Source organism: Physeter macrocephalus, chromosome 11 (assembly GCF_002837175.3).
Source record: "Physeter macrocephalus isolate SW-GA chromosome 11, ASM283717v5, whole genome shotgun sequence".
NCBI classification, from domain to species: Eukaryota; Metazoa; Chordata; class Mammalia; order Artiodactyla; family Physeteridae; genus Physeter; species Physeter macrocephalus.
The window spans coordinates 9582542-9599559 of NC_041224.1; the positions used below are offsets into that span (position 1 = coordinate 9582542).

Genomic DNA, 17018 nt, shown 5'->3' on the forward strand with positions numbered 1-17018 from the left:
GCTATGCGGCTGCTTCCCACTAGCTATCTGTTTTACATTTGGTAGTGTATACATGTCAATGCCACTCTCCCACTTCATCCCAGCTTATCCTTCCCCCTCCCCATGTCCTCAAGTCCATTCTCTACCTCTGTGTCTTTATTCCTGTCCTGCCCCTAGGTTCTTCAGAACCATTTTTTTTTTGTAGATTCCATATATATGTGTTAGCGTACAGTATTTGTTTTTGAGAGAATGCAATTTAATTTACAGTACATAAGTAGAAAACTTATTTTTCTACATTTATATTAATATAGTATGTATACTATAATAACGATAATATGAATTATGCTAACAATGTAATAAGTATATAATATATAATATGCATTAGTATATACAATAAATAATTCTAGATTTTGAAGTGGTTTGAAATTCTTCTACTAGTTAAGTGCTTGGATATAGACCAGAGCTAGAAACCCCAGCGTGAGCCCAATCAGGGTGACAAAAATGGACACATGTGGAAATGAGCCTGATTTGTTGCCTTCAGAGCCCTTACCTCAGCTTTAATTATAGGTATTTGTTAGTGTCGTTCAGAAACGTGGTACCACACCCACTAGATGGTGAGCTCCATGCAACGGGGGCTCTGCTTGCTTTCACCCATCACTTCACCCCCAGAGCCTAGTGGAGTGTCTGGTATGGAACAGATCCTCCATAAAGATTTGCTGCATAAAAGATGGGAGGAATTCCTGTTCCGGAGACTATGAGCATGACGGAGCCATGCGCATTCTGGAGAAAAAAAAAATCTGCACTAAGGCAGGTAAGCCAAAGCGTCAAAACCAGGCTGAATAATACCCGCCCTCCCCCCAACCCCGGCCCCCATGCTCTCAATCCCCTCCCATCACAGGAAGACTTGGGAATCCCGCACAGACTATCCTCTGGCCTGGGTCCTAGATGGAGCCCTTTAAGCGAGACCACGGACTGATTTGGTAGAGAAGCCCTGAAAGGCATTTGGAGCTCCTGGCGGCGCAGCCTGGGGACCGTGCAGCTCAACGGTCAGGGAAGACCACGGGCTGTGGGCCCCAGCAGAGTGCGCGCATGCGCGGCGCGGCGCCTGCACAGCCCCTGGACTCGGGCCGGCATCCCCGGGGTGGTACCCCTGGGGCGCCAGGGGTGGCTCAAGGGATTCAAAAGCCTCCCGCGCACTGGCGGCAGTAGGAGGCCCCAGGCAGGGGACGAAAGCGCCGATGCGTGGTTCCCGGACGAAAGCGTTTGTGAGTTATAGGAAGCATACTTTGGAACAGGGGTCCCCAACAGCCGGGCCACAGACGGGTACAGGTCCTCGGCCTGTTAGGAAGCGGGCCGCACAGCAGGAGGTGCGCGGCGGGCGAGCGAGGGAAGCTTCATCTGCCGCCCCCCATGGGGCCGTGGAAAAACTGTCTTCCACGAAACCGGTCCCTGGTGCCAAAAAGGTTGGGGAGCGCTGCTTTAGAACACCCATCCCATCTGAAATGGGGGGACTTGGGGGGCCTAAAATCGCCTGTGAAAGCAGAGTCTGAACAAACTAGTGTCCCTATGCACTGGACCCTTCCACTAATGTATACACGATGTAAACAAAAGGCTGTCTGGCCACCAGCTCAACAACCTGTGTCACTCTCTTCAGTCCTGTGCAAGGAAATCAAGATACTGAACATCAGTGACCTATGCCTTTAATTTCTTGCTGGGGCCATAAAATTTTGTTGCTATTATAAAGTAATGCACGCTGAATTCTTTAGGTTCCCTTACTCTTAGAGTCCTTGAAAATATTTATTTTGAAAATATCTTGCAATTCTCAAAAATCTCACTTTATGTATAAAAATTGTTCATTCATTTTATTTCCTCCCTAGGAAAAAATTAACAATTAAATGCCAAATTGTTACGATCATGGAGAGCTGTCCTAATTAAAGGGAGTCCTAACTCAGTTCTGGCAGCACCTGATGCCCCATGCCTTTTGACACATGGACCCACTGCAGTCTAGTTTCTGGCCGGGTCTACACTGTCCCGATCCTGACAGCTGGTCCCTCTTTAGAAGGTATAAATCAGAAATTCTACCCTTCTCTCACTCCCAGTTCAGTAAATGGCTACTTGTTTCTTGAGAAGGGGAAAAAGCCCTAGAGATGACATACTTTCCTGAAACTTCCTTCTTCTAAATAGCAAAGGGAGGGTTGAAAAGGAAATGCTCCCCCTTCCTGGCAGGGCCGCGAACACAGTGTTCCTCACACGTACTTTCCAACCACATTGCAAAACACATCATGGAAACCCAGCTAACATACTAGGTTCAGATTGTATGATAAGCTCTTTCTGAAAAAGCAGCAAAGGGGGACTCAAAACGCCGTTCATTTTATTCAGAGAAAAGTAGTGTCTCCCCTTCTTTTTCTTTCACCTTCTGTGACGTCTCTTACATTCTATTTGCTTACAGAGTGATGAGTTCCATTGCGAGGAAATCTGGAAGGGAGGTTCCTTTCGGAATTTGGATTTCATCTCTCGGCTTTTAACTTGTTTTTTGTCTCAGTTCCTAATGCATAATTACAGGCTCTCAATCAAGGTGGGCATCAGAATTGCTTGGAGAACTTTGAAAAAATGACAGGTGCCAGCCTTAGGACCTCGAATATCCTTTGAGCCCGAAGTCACACATGGAGGCGTTTCACCTAGAGAAATAATCATCTGTGCTGCCGAAGTCCCTGCAGCACTTGGTCCAAGTCTCTGAGGCTGCGCGGAAGGAACTGCAGTAGGGCCGCCGAGAGCAGACTTAGGTGAAAACCTTACGCTGCACCTGTTACTGATGTGACGCTGGAAACCGCCTCCTCTGCAGAGCTATGATGGTTTCCACTCAAACAGCCTGTCGATCTCACGTCCAGCCAGTCACGCCTGACTATGCAGATAGCCCTAATGTAGCCAAACCATCTTGCCACCCCCTTGGCACAACCCCCTGCGAGCCCCTCTGTGTTTGTCCTCATGAGCAGCCAGTCCATAATCGTCCCTTTCTTCTGGCAAGCATTGTTGCCAAGGAGTTTGGGTATGTGCGGATGCTCAGGGCCTTCTGAGGACACTGTCTATGGTCATCATCCCGACATCATTCGGCTGCCGTCCAGCAGTGGTTAACTGTCCCCAGCCTCTGCTTGGCTAGTTACCTCGCACAGTGGCTGATGACTCCCATACACAGCACAGGGTCCCTGTAAACACAGACCCCCTGCACCATCCATACTTGTGTCCTCTAACCTGGCTTGTCTCCCCTGCCCAACTCAAACAAACACCACCTTACTCGTTTTAACCACAACTTGTCCTTCTCTTCTCAACCCTTCTCACTTCCAAACAAGTCACTGACAGTCGTGTCTACAATAGCTCAAAACTAGGGGGAAAATCTAGTTGTCCAACAATAAGTTAATAAGTCACGGCTCATTAATACGCGGAAATATTTTTCAGCCAACAAAAATGATGCAGTAGAAGATGTAATAACAAGAATAATATCCACCATTTTTTAACAAGAATGATACCCACCACATATTGTTGAGAAAAATAACTTATAAAGTAGGTTTTCTTTTTTTTTTTTTTTTTTGGGGGGTACGCGGGCCTCCCTCTGCTGTGGCCTCTCCCGTTGCGGAGCACGGGCTCCGGACGCGCAGGCTCAGCGGCCATGGCTCACGGGCCCAGCCGCTCCGCGGCACGTGGGATCCTCCCGGACCGGGGCGCGAACCCGGTTCCCCTGCATCGGCAGGCGGACGCGCAACCACTGCGCCACCAGGGAAGCCCCAAAGTAGGTTTTCTTAAGTAAAGAACACCCATCAAGATGCTATTAGTTATAGATCTCTAGTGTGTAGAACTCTTTCCATTTTCTTCTTTTTTGTTTATGTCTATCTGATAATCCTTAAATAAATATATATTATTTTGGAGAAAGAGAAAACATTGGAAATTTTAAAAATTCAAAAGTGGAATGTTAAAAATGTTATCTGGTTTTTGTATGTGTTGGGCCTCAAGCCTGTGTGTACTCCACCGGGATGACCCAGCTCTGTCTGCGAAGCTGAATTGCACCGTATTAGATGGGATAGGATTGCGTGGCATCGTCTCATACCCCAGAGCAGCAACAGTCACAAGACCTTGCAGGGGGTCACATTTTTCTCTAGACTGTGCCGTGTCATCATGGGACAAATGGCTGGAGATGCTGAGAACTGGCTGGATATAGGTACAGCCAACAACTCTAAATAAGGTCCTACGTTGATTTGCAGACATTTAGAAGAAGCATTTTCCAATGAAATCTTACATAAAACACTAACTCCTAAGCAAACAAAAGCTGTGTTTCTCTGGTTGAAGTAGGAATTGGGGCATCCAGAGACCCCAGTTCAGCCTCCCACTCCTGCTCTCCCCACCTCCAGAAGATCTTTACAGTAGCTCTTAGAGCAGCTTTGGAGGTTTCCAAATTGACTATTTGAAAAGCAAACAGTAGCTGGTCTTAAGAAGGCAACTTCCGTTCCAGCGCTAGGTTTGCCTACTCAGGGTGAGAAATGCAGCCGAAGTTATTCTTCCTTCCCAAACATGCCCGTTTATTACATGGACACCTGAGTTTCTAGAGACCCAACCTTCCTTCTGTGGAGAAAGCTTTCTTCACCACGTCTGCCTACAAACTCCTACAAATTCCAGGTATTCCCCTTAGTCTTTTCTGACCTCCAGCACCTTAGATAAAATGAAGTTTGCCGTCACCTGGGGCCCTATAGTACTTTAACCACGATACGCTATTATACCTCTTTGTAATATGGTGCCCAAGCTGGGTTCATGCTACTCCAATGAGTCCTGCAGGGAGGACTGAAAACTCGCTTCCTAACCAAAGACTCCCTTATATGTCTGTCTGCAGTCACTGGTTTATATGGGAGTTAAGGAATCTTGGTGGGGGCAGGGAGGAGAATCTAACGGTGACCATGATTTGGGGTTCAGACAATAAAGGTGAGGCTGATGTAAGGAGAAACTATGAGGCTCCTCAGAAAAAAGCCACTCCCAAAGAAGAAGTCTAGCTCTACCAGAATCAGCCATAAGATCTAGTGGTAGGAGAGGAAACAGTGGTTTCCAGTGGATTGAATGGCCATTATTTGAAATCATTAAAGCCCAGACAGTCTGTGATTCCATATACATTCTGGGGATAAAAGGGTTGTGTTTCTAAGTGAAAATAGCTATTCCATGACTCTGTGTGGGACTTTTCTAGGAACGTAGAACTCAGGGGAGGGAAGTCAATACTCCAATGGCAGAGGAAAGGTAATCAATTCAAAACACCAGCAGAACATCAAGCAATATCCCAGAGGCAAGAAACAGCAGTACTAAGGGTGTTTGGAGCAGAGTCGAGCAGGGGTGGTGGGAAAACAGCATACCAAGTTGTTTGAACATGAGAAAGACAGCTGAGAGGAAAGCAGGGGCAAGAGGATATTCAACAGTCTAGACCGACAAATGAGACCACGGGAGACCCATCTAGGGTCTTATTTAAAAATGGGAGAGAGGGGCTTCCCTGGTGGCACAGTGGTTAAGAATCCACCTGCCAATGCAGGGGACATGGGTTCGAGCCCTGGTCCAGGAAGATCCCACATGCCACGGAGCAACTAAGCCTGTGCGCCACAACTATTGAGCCTGCGCTCTAGAGCCTGCGAGCCACAACTACTGAGCCCACGGGCCACAACTACTGGAGACCGTGTTCTGCAATGAGAGGCCACCACAATGAGAAGCCCGCACACCACAACTAAGAGTAGCCCCCGCTTGCTGCAGCTAGAGGGAGCACACGCGCATCAACGAAGACCCAAAATGCAGCCAAAAAAATTAAAACATGGGAGAGAGAACAATATGGGAGAGGAAGAGAAATGGAGGTCCAGTCACTAACAGGTTGGGACTGAGCTAGCAAAATTCAGATGGAAATGTAAAAGTGCGTTCATTTGTACCCACATACTAGTAAGAGCAGGGGACATGCAGGCTATATATCGTATTCTTATTATTTGTTCTCATGACCGGGATTTGACACTATTAGGTGCTATGTGCATCTGTGAGATTGCCATGACTCAGAGATCTATGTTCCAAAAAATATTCCCAAGTGAGCCCCAGTCTACGGGAAATGGTCCACTTAAATGTTATGGCTTGGTAATCACTTGATACTTAGGTATTTCAACTGGTAGCATGAAGTTAGCAGAAAGGATTCTTTGGGCCAGGAAAGATTGCTTTAAGCATATGCCAAATATAGAACTTTTATTTTTAAATTTAGAAAAAGAAAAGCTACACAAAGATCAAACTTTGGTAGCTTGGAATTAAGATAGTATAGTTAGGAGGGGATGTGGGGGAGGATGGGCTTGGGAGTGTGGGATTAGCAGATGCAAACTATTATATAGAGAGAATGGATAAACAACAAGCTCCTACTGTATAGCACAGGGAACTCTATTCAGTATGCTGTAATAAACCATAATGGAAAAGAATATATAAAAAAAGAATGTTTATATATGTACAACTGAACCCCTTTGCTGTACAGCAGAAATTAACACAGCATTGTAAATCAACTGTACTTCAATTAAAAATTTTTTTTAATATATTGATGCAACAACAACAACAAAAGGTAGGGTAGTGCAAGTGTGTCCATAAATCCAAGCATTGTAGAGTACCTTAGTTTCATCTAGTATAAAGTGAAAATTGCTATAAGTTGACTAGTATGGATGCATGTCAAACTATCTGGATAGCAAAGAAGAGAATGTATTTCTTTCTCAACATTTTCTAAAGGGAGACAAATTATTCTAAACTTTGTTGTCACACACCCCTACCCTACTGCTTTGATTCTGAGGTAGCACATGCAGTGAAACCATATTTATAGCATACTTGCTTATATTCAGATTTATGTATTATAATTTATGTTTATTAGTTTATGTATTAATTTATGTTCCAGAGGATAAATGAGAATACCCTATTGGTTAAAAATTCACACAATTGATTTTATTAGTATGCCTGTTAAAATGAGTATAGGAGACTAATTGAGTTCAAAGTTGCACAAAAATTAAATACACATATAATTAATATTTACAAAGGTATTTTGAATGAATGCTAGTGTGATTTTATTAAACGGTGGCGCTATTTAACCAGACATTAACCTTCCTAATTTTGAGCAGAGAAGAAAGAGCTCAAGAAGGAGGCACTTCAACTAAGAAGCAGCAATTGAACAAGATGTTCTAGAGTCTTCTCCCCAAGACTGACTTCTTCCTTGGGGTTCTCTTATTTTGATTCTCTTCATCACTACTTCTGAATACAAAGAAAATGCCCCTTTAAAAATCCAACTCATCACTTAAAATATAAAACGCCAATAAATGATTCCCAAAAATATACATGTGCATTTTTTAAAGGAGAACTTTCACTAAAAACTTAGCAACTTCACATTAACATGGAAAATACAGACTCATTAAAAAACAGTCCAATTTCAAAATGGGCTTGTGTCATTAAGAAGTCTACAGAAGTAGTAAAGGGTTTGGCGATTCCCAAATATCCTCAGTTTAAGACAAATACACTTGTCTGTGGAGGGCAGATGTACCTTGGGAGTACCTTTTCTTCAACAGACGCATTGGCTGCTATCTTATCTACCTTGTCACCTGTGTTATGTTAAACTTAACAGTCTATCATCTGCCACCCAAGGGCAAAGTGCAAAATATGAAGCTCAGAGTCTCAGGTTTCCTGGTGGCCTCCAACTCAGTTTTGCTTTTCAATCTGAGGAGCAAGAGTGACTGGAGGGGTGATGGCTCATAAGAAATGAGTCTAGTGTTTTCCTTCCTGGTTGTAGTAGTCGCCCTATTACCCCAAAGCATTCTCCTATGACTCACTCAATTTATCCCATCCACTCTGTCAGGGAATGATGAACAAAACCTACCCATTTCAAATGCAAAATCTTTGCCATACAATAACCATACCATTCAAATACTGTAAATCAAACACATATACCATCACATAAAATTAAATGAAAGTTGAGGGAATTTTTGACTGACCAAACAAAATATTCAATTAACAAAATAGTTTTTTTAAAGGCCAACCAATATTTAGTTTCAACTGCTCCCTTTGGAAGAATGTGGCATATCTTGGTTTTGAGTGTGATCTTTAGCTTTTTGACAATCCACGATTAAAAACACAGAAATCTCTAGGACATATCTGCAGCAGTCATATTAATATCTGTAACAAAGGTATGCAGACTAAACTCTCTATTTATTCATCCCAACTTAAGGTTTTGAGAGAGTTCCTAAAAATACAAATCTATAATAATTTACTTAGGTAATTTTCATGTTAGAGTAAACATTAAAGATTTAGTATTAAATATTTAGTAACTTTATCCATTTGTCAGTACTATCAAAATCAAAAAAGAAATAAGAATAACTGTATAGCTATCAAAGTAGCTATAATTATATTTGGATATCTTCATTTGTAATCTTCTATCTGTAATGTTAGCTCTTAAAAAATATCATTAAACATGTCAACAGACAAGAGTGGGAGAAAGGTGAACTATATGTGAAACTTTAAAAAATATTTGTATTTAAAAGAATACTTACTCTTTTGCCTCCCTCTAAGAGGATATGTCCTGAGTTTTTCAATAATATCAACCACAATCAAGCAGGTCAGAACCAAAGAGACTGGAAGGTCAGGTAACATATCCGGTAAGATACCAGTGGAACCATTAATATTCTTTTGAACCTGTTTTCAGAAGACCATTTAGAAGCATTAAATTTTTGTACTTGCTTTGTTCACAATTCTTTGAGGAGTTTGAAAGCAGTGCTAAATTAATTATACATACATTTACTAAAAGACTAGAAGCTTGGTTTTCAGCTTTTTAGGTGTTCAACCCCACAAGGTTTTGAACCATTTCTAAAGAGGTAATAAGGATTCATATCAATGGAAGAGCTTTCAGTTAAAGACAGAGCTTGGTAAATGTGCATAAAAAGTTAACAGTAGGTTCCTGGAATAGTGGAATGGGGACTCTCTCCCAACCCAACTGCTAAGCAGAGCCTCTGAGAGTCCTAGCTCAAAGAGCTAGGGGGGCAAACATTAGAGTGTTGGGTCTTCCAAGAAGAGAGAGCTGGGTAAACCCAGCTTGGCTTTGGAGCACTTCCTTCATCTGTTTAAGGTATCTACAAAAAAGGCTATGGCAAACATCATGTTAATGGTGATATGTTAAGAGTTTTCCCTCTGAGATCAAGAATAAGACAAAGGTTACACCATGACAATTTCTATTCAACACTGTACTAGAGGTCCTAGCCAGTGTAATAAGGCAAGAGAAAGAAATAAACAGTGTAAGTATTGGAAAGAAAAACAAACTGTCATTATTCATAGACTATATGATTATAAATGGGGAAAATCTCCCCAAAATGGATAAATTATTCCTACATACCAAAAACAAAGAGTTAGAAAATAAGATTTTTAAAAATGATACAATTTGATACAACCTCAATCAAAATTCCAACTTTTCTGTGGAAAATGACAAGCTGATTCTAAAATGAATATGAGAATACCAAGTGCAAGCCATTCCAGAAGAAAAAGAAGATAGGAATGTTTACTTTTCTGGATATAAAGAGCTACTATAAAGCTACAAGAATTAAGACAGTGTCATGTTGGCACAGGAATAGAGAAGTAGGCAGTACAGAACAGAAAGCTCAGAATAGACAAGGTATACACACATCTGATTTATAACAAAGGCAGCACTGCAAATAAATGTGGCAAGGGCAGACTTTTTAATAAATGGTATTCGGTTCATTAGATATTATTTGGGAAAAAACGTTTGATTCCCTACTGCACAACTTATACAAAAATTAGTTCCAGGTGGATTGTGAATCTAAAAGAGAATGGCAAAATAATATAGCCTCCAAAATATAATACAGGAGAGTATCCTCAGGACCTCAAGGTTCAGATTCACAATATGACAAAATCGTCTCAAAGAAGTAACCAAAAGAACTATCCATAAAGAAAAGAAATTGATGCATTGAACTCTTTTAAAACTAAGGGCTTCTCTCCATCAAAAGATACCATTAAGAGTACGAAGTCACAGAGTGAGAAAGTATGTGCAATACATATAATCAAAAAAGGGCTTGAAATCTGAATATACAAATAATTCTTCCAAATCAATTTTTAAAGATAAGCAAGACATTAGGAAAAAATGGGCAAGATGAAAAATATGCTCAATCTCATTAATTATTGGGGAAATGCAGTTGGAAACTACAATGAAATTCAAGAATATACTCACCAGAATGGTTAAAATAGAAAGACTTAAAATGCAAGTGCTGCTGAGGATGAGGAACACCAAGACTGCTCATTCTCTGCTAGTCGAAGTCTAAATTAGTATGTATACTCTCTTTAAAGAACTGATATTGTCAGTTACAATTGAGTACTTGAACATCTTGCGACCCATCAGTTCTGCTCCTACACATTTAACCAACTGAAATGCTTGCACATGGGCACCAAGAGACATGTTCAAGGATATTCACAGCAGCAAAAACTGGAAACTGAAATGGCCATTAAGAGCAGAAATGATGATGTATACGTATAGCTGATTCACTTTGCTGGACAGTAGAAACTAACACAACATTGTAAAGAAGCTATACTCCAATAAAAATTAATTTCAAAAAAAACAAAAACAACAAAAACATTTGAACCACTCTTGTGGGTATGTAGTAGTATCACATTGTGATTTAGCTTACATTTTTCTGATGACTAATAATGTTCAGGATATTTTTATCTGCTTGTTTCCTATTTGTAGATCTTCTTTGTGAAATGTCTATTAAAATATTTTGCCCATTTAAAAAAAAGAGTAGAACTGATGAATAAAGTGTGAGATATTCATAAAATGATAAATATCATAAAGAATTCATAAAATACTTTATGACAAATTCATAAAACGAAATGAAATATAGGAACAAAAATGAAGGAACTACAGCTAACCAGAAAAACATGAATGAATCATACTTTTGAACAAAAGGAGCCAGATACAAATTAGATAGATAGATAGGTAGATAGATAGATAGATAATAATTTGATTTCCCTTTATAAAACTTTCAAAAACAGATAAACTAACCTGTGGTACCCGTGGTATTAGGAGTTAAGATAGAAGTTACCTTTGAGATGGAGGGAAAGGTAGTCATTGGAAGTGGCTTTTAGGGCGTTGACAAAGTTTTATTTTTTGACCTGAGTAGTGTTCCCATGGGAATTTGCTTTGTGGTATTCCATTAACATTGTGTATTTATGTTATGTGAACTTTTCTGTTTGTGTGTTAGACTTCAGTGAAAAATAAGAAAAAAGGAAAGAAAAATATGCAACAGTGGGTGAGACATAATGGGAAAGAATTCCAAAAAGGGCAATCAAACTGTAGATAGAGCATCATCTGTGAGAGTGGTGTTCCTTGAAAGTGTTGTACACTGAATTTTCAAAGCTCTTGGAAACCTCCCAAGTGCTTTACAAGGTCTTTGGGGAGGAAGGAGAAAATGATAAATCTAGATTAAAATATTTATGTGTTGCAATTTGATGCAAAGTTCATCTGTATGGCCTTCTGAGGTTATTCTGTGCGTTCATATATTGTCCTAATGCTACATGTAGGACATCTCCCAACAGTCATGTAATTTCTAATGATGTCATCCACTACGTGGTACTCACCTCTCTCACAGAACTCATCATACCTATTCTAACTGCCTGTTTATTTTTCTCTCTACTGTCAATAAAAAATTACTGAAGGCCAGAGACTGTCAAATTTTCTAAGTGCTCTAGCCTCAGTTTCTAACACAGTACCTGGCACGTAATAAGCACTTAATGACTACCTGCTCAGCATGTAAATGAAAATCTTATAAATAAATAAATAAATAAATAAATTTTAAAAATTACATCTTTCACAGCACCTTGAAAATTAATAAGATTAGCAGGGCATTCTGCTTTGAACTCTCTGGGTAATAGAGAACTCACAGGCTGAAAGTTCTGCCTATAGTATTCCTGCCCTGCAGATGTCCATTCATCAGAGTCCCTTTGTAGCTGTATTTATTGAAACATAAACTCAAATTTATTTTCAAATAAACATCGTATACAAATTATTTGTCAATGGAATCTTATCAAAGCTTTAGCATGTGAGTGGTTGTTCCCTTGGATATTGATTGGATATTCCATTTAGAACCGAGGACACTCATGAAAAACATCAGGTTAGAAGAAACACATGTGGATCTACTCTCAAATTCCTTGCTTTTTTATTATTTTCAAATAACTTTCCTTTCTCACAAATACAAACACAGAAGCAATTTTTTTAATTGGCTGCTATACTTTCCTCCACAATCACAGAGGTAACAATGATCTTAGTACCTTAAATATATATATTGCAACTTAGAATAAGACTGGAGATAATAAACTTCAGGAAATTTGTTTGGGCACACAACTCTATGAAATTTTAATAAAAGGGGACATTTTAAAAACTCAAAATCTCGCAGGACAAGAAATCAAAATTCCATACCTCGGTCACTGCTATAGAAAAGCTGAAGCTGGGAAGCGTGGTGAGGACTACACACATCATCATAACAGGTCTCCTAGCAAAGGAGAAAAAATAAGCAAAAGCAATAATGTACAAGATCAACAGTTCCTGTTACATTTTGCCAATTTTGCAGTTCCTGTTCCATTCATCTATAGTTTTTCTAAGAAGCTACTACTTCCCTATTTCCATTTCCCAAATGTTTGAGTATGGCAAAGGGGAACACACACAAAAGCCAGAATGTTTTTCTAGAACAAAGGGGTGAGAGGTTTCCAAATAATTAGCAAACCATCGACTGCTAAAAGCATCACAGTACAAGACAAATGACATTCAATATTTTCAAAATTCATTCATCAGAATCCTGTCCAAGAGTTCAGGGTCTGGCGACCCAATGAAAAAAAGAACAGCATGACCTTCTCAAGTGATACTATACCCCATGTTGTAAAATTGATTTTTCAAAAAATATATTTAGAAACAATATACTGTTAGATAGTTAAAGACGACTTAGAGTGAAAACACCTGGATTTTTTAACTTGAACCACCCCCCTAAAAAAATCATATAGACATAAAAATCACATAGTTTTTAAACTTGTTTTTGGACCACTTTTTAAGCCTTGCATGATCAAGCAATCAAATAGCTATTGAGATATAATAGTCTATCATGACAGAGAGAATTAAAATGTATATTTAACATCACTAATTTATGGGAAGATAAAATATACTCAGAGGTTTTCTATAATGAAATATTTACCCCCTCTTTCCTTAGTTAAATACGAATTACATATATAGGATAGTATGTGTTTAAGTTCAAAAAGTATTGTTGGAGTCTTACAAATGACTAAGAATTCTTCTTGGTCCCACCATTTCACTCTACCCCAGTCCCATCCTAGATGTTCTAGGTATAGACATAAGATAGGGCATTGGATAGCCCATCTCTCATAGCCAGACTCAGTATAACCTGCTAAAACCAGAGGTAAGATGGAATTTTAAACTGGTAGCTTTGCCTCCTTCTCTGAGCCCAGATCCAGATTCCAGCAGCACTCAGCTCTCTGAGGCTAGCTGGAGCATTCACAGAGTCCTCTTCTCAGCTTGACCTCTAAAAAATAAGAGTGCCCCAGGGATTATTCCTGCACCTCTTATTTATCTATATTATCTCCCTTGATGATCTCAGCCAATCCCATCGCTTTAAACACCACCCACTTGCCCATGACTCACAAATAGATTATGGTATATATACACTGGCCTCTATCCTGAGCTCTGGACTTGGACACCCAACTATCTATTTGGCACCTCCACTCAGATGTCTAATAGGCAACTCAGACTTAACATGCCTAAAAAAGAACCCATACCCATTCGAATCATCATCAAATGCTGCTTGATGATTTAATGCCAAAATGTATTTTGAATCAACCTCTGTTAACACCGTGGTTCACTCACTATCATATCTCATCTGCAGTGTTTCGTAACCAGTTTCCTGTTAGTGTCCCTCTTCTTGCCTAGCAATATTTTCTCCATACAGCAAACGTCTGATTTTTCAAATGTAAAACACCTCTTGTTACTGCCCTGCTCAAAAATCACCAAAGCTGGGAGCAGTGGGGAATGGGGAGTTACTGTTTAATGGCTACAGAGGTTCAGTTTTGCCAGATGAAGAGGGTTCTGTGGATGGATGGTGGCGATGGTAGCACACCAATGTGCATGTTCTTAATGCCAATGAGCTGTGCACTTAAAAATGGTTAAGATGGTAAATTTTATGCTAAGTGTATTTTATCACAAAATACACTCATTTGTATATTTTAGAGATTTTAAAAATATTTTCAAGGCATGACTAATGTGATGAGAATAAAATTGAAACCTATCACTGTTGCCTAAGTGTTCTACGTAATGTGGTTTCTCTTATTTCTCCTACTCTCTTCACTTAGAATGACCTGCCTCTTCCCCACCATCCACTTAATCCTGCCATACTAGCACTCTGGTTATTCTGTGATCACGCCAAGCTTGCCCCACCTTCGAGGCTTACAATGGCTCTTCCTTTTTGCCAGGGCGTCTCTAGATCGTAGACCTAAATCTAGATCATAGATCTTCCATGTCTGGCTCCTGTGTGCCTATCCCTAAGGTAAGTTCCATGGGACTATGTACCTTATCCGAATTGTTCATTACTTTAGCTCCAGCATTTAGAACAATGTTTCTAAATCTTTTTTGTACAATAAACTTTCTGGGAATTTGCTAAATCCTGTGGACCCTTCTCAGAATAGAATTTTTAAATGCACAAAATACATAGACTTACAAAACAAAGCAATTATACTGAAATACAGTTATCCACATTCTTTTAAAATTTTGATTTAGTAATATATACACTTATCTAAGAATACAGTGTCTTCTTATTTTCTTTGGAGCATTCAAGATCTAGTGGAAACTGTAGTCTCTCATAATTTCAAGGTAGTGAAGATCATAAACCGTAATCTGAAGTATCTGCAACAATTGTAATGTGATATGAAAAAAATTATGTAATAAAATTACAGGTCCTGCTAATACTACTGTGGTTTGTTACCAACATTCATAATGGAAAGAAATGCCATCTTTCAATCAGAGGTTATCGAAAATAGAGATGTAACTTGTTTCTCATCTAAGTTCAAGAACCCCATAACCCTGGAGAATGTCTGGCACAGAGTAGGAATTCAATAAATGCTAAGCGAATGAACAGAATAGTTAATAAGTGAATACTAATCCAAATCTGTGTTTTATTTAAGCAGAAATAATGATAACCTGTATTTGAAAATCTTGACTTACTGCTAACATATGCTTCTAATTTATTCATGAGTGGTATGGGTTGAATTGTGTCCTCCCTAAAAGACATGCTGAAGTTCCAACCCCCAGGACCTCAGAATGTAACCTTATTTGGAAATAGGGTCTTTACAGAGGTAATAAGTTAAAATGAGGTCATTAGGGCAGGCCCCCATCCAATAAGACCCGTGGCCTTATATAAAAGGAAATTTGGAGACAGATATGTACAGAAGGAAGATTACATGAAGAAACACAAGAAGACACCATGTGAAGATGAAGACAGAAATCAGGGTGATGCATCTATAAGCCAAGGAATGCCGAAGATTGCCAGCAGGCCATCAGAAGCTAGAAGAGAGACTTCCCTGGTGGCACAGTGGATAAGAATCCGCCTGCCAATGCAGGAGACACGTATTCAATCCCTGGTCCAGGAAGATCCCACATGCTGTGGAGCAACTAAGCCTGTGTGCCACAACTACTGAGCCTGCGTGCTGCAACTACTGAAGCCCACATGCCTAGAGCCCATGCTCCGCAACAAGAGAAGCCACCACAGTGAGAAACCCGCGCACTGCAATGAAGAGTAGCCCCCTCTCGCTGCAACTAGAGAAAGCCCACACACAGCAGCGAAGACCCAACACAGCCAAAAATAAATTTTTTTTAAAAATGTTAAAAAAAAAAAAAAAAAGCTAGAAGAGAGGCTTGGACTGGATTCTCCCTCATAGCTCTCAGGAGGAACCAAGCCTTCCAACACTTTAATCTCGAACTTCTAGCTTCCAGAACTGTGACACAATAAATTTCTGTTGTTTAAACCACCCAGTTAGAAGTACTTCATTATGGCAGTCTTAGGAAACTAACACAGATTTTGCTATAGGGAAGTGAGATACTGCTGTAACAAATACCGAAAATGTGGAAGTGGCTTTGGAATTGGGTAATGGATAGTCTGGAAGAGTCTGAAGATGCAGGATAGAAAAAGGCTAGATTACCCAGAAGAGAATGTTAGTGGAAATATGGAAGTTAAAGGAGATTCTGGGGAGAGCTAAGAAAGAGGAGAGCTGTGCAGAAAGCCTCTACCATTCTAGAGAATACATATATTATCATGAACAGAATGTTGCTAAAAATACGAATATTAAAAGTCCTTTTGGTGAGGTCTCTGACAGAAATGAAGACGGTGTTACTGGAAACTGGAGGAGCGGTGATCCTTTTTATACAGTGACAGAGAACTTGGCTGAAATGTGTTCTGTTGAGTAGAAAGGAGAACTTGTAAGCAATGAGCTCAGACACTTAGCTAAGGGGATTTCTAAGCAAAGTGTTGAAGGCACTGCCTGGTTTCTCCTTGTTGACTAGAGTAAAACGCAAGAGGAGAGAGAGAAATTGAAGAAGGAATTGTTAAACAAAAAGAAGCCCGATCTTGAAGATTCAGAGAATTCTCACCCTATCCATACTGCAAAAGATACAAAAAATGAGAAAGCATGTTCTGGAGAGAACAGTAAGGGTGTGGCTTGTGAATCCAATCAACCATCTCAGCAGAAACCCTGACAGCTTGCACTGAAGGGGGACAGAGATGGGACAAAATGCAGAAAGGCTGTGAGACTTCTGGGTACAATCAGCAGGAAACAGGCTAAAACAGAGCTATATGGCTGCAAATATGTACTATCCTTCAAGAAAAGGGAAGGGGCTTCCCTGGTGGCGCGGTGGTTGAGAGCCCGCCTGCCGATGCGGGGGACGCGGGTTCGCGCCCCGGTCCGGGGGGATC

The 17018-nt window shown here is 40.2% G+C and overlaps 1 protein-coding gene across 3 annotated transcripts in view; it reads right to left on the reverse strand.

Annotated features, from left to right (window-relative positions):
* TMEM236 (transmembrane protein 236) overlaps positions 1–17018 on the reverse strand; it is a 58283-nt gene that overhangs the window by 14320 nt on the left and 26945 nt on the right. For 2 of the 3 annotated variants that reach the window (XM_055087734.1, XM_028495743.2), the window contains 2 exons: positions 12473–12545; positions 8547–8688 (listed from right to left, as the gene is read on the reverse strand). In XM_055087734.1, coding sequence (XP_054943709.1) covers positions 8547–8688; positions 12473–12535 — 205 coding nt within the window. In that variant the 5' untranslated portion in view covers positions 12536–12545. Of the gene's footprint in view, positions 1–8546; positions 8689–12472; positions 12546–14840; positions 14919–17018 lie in introns of those variants that run through there. The other variant, XM_028495744.2, reaches the window with a different exon arrangement.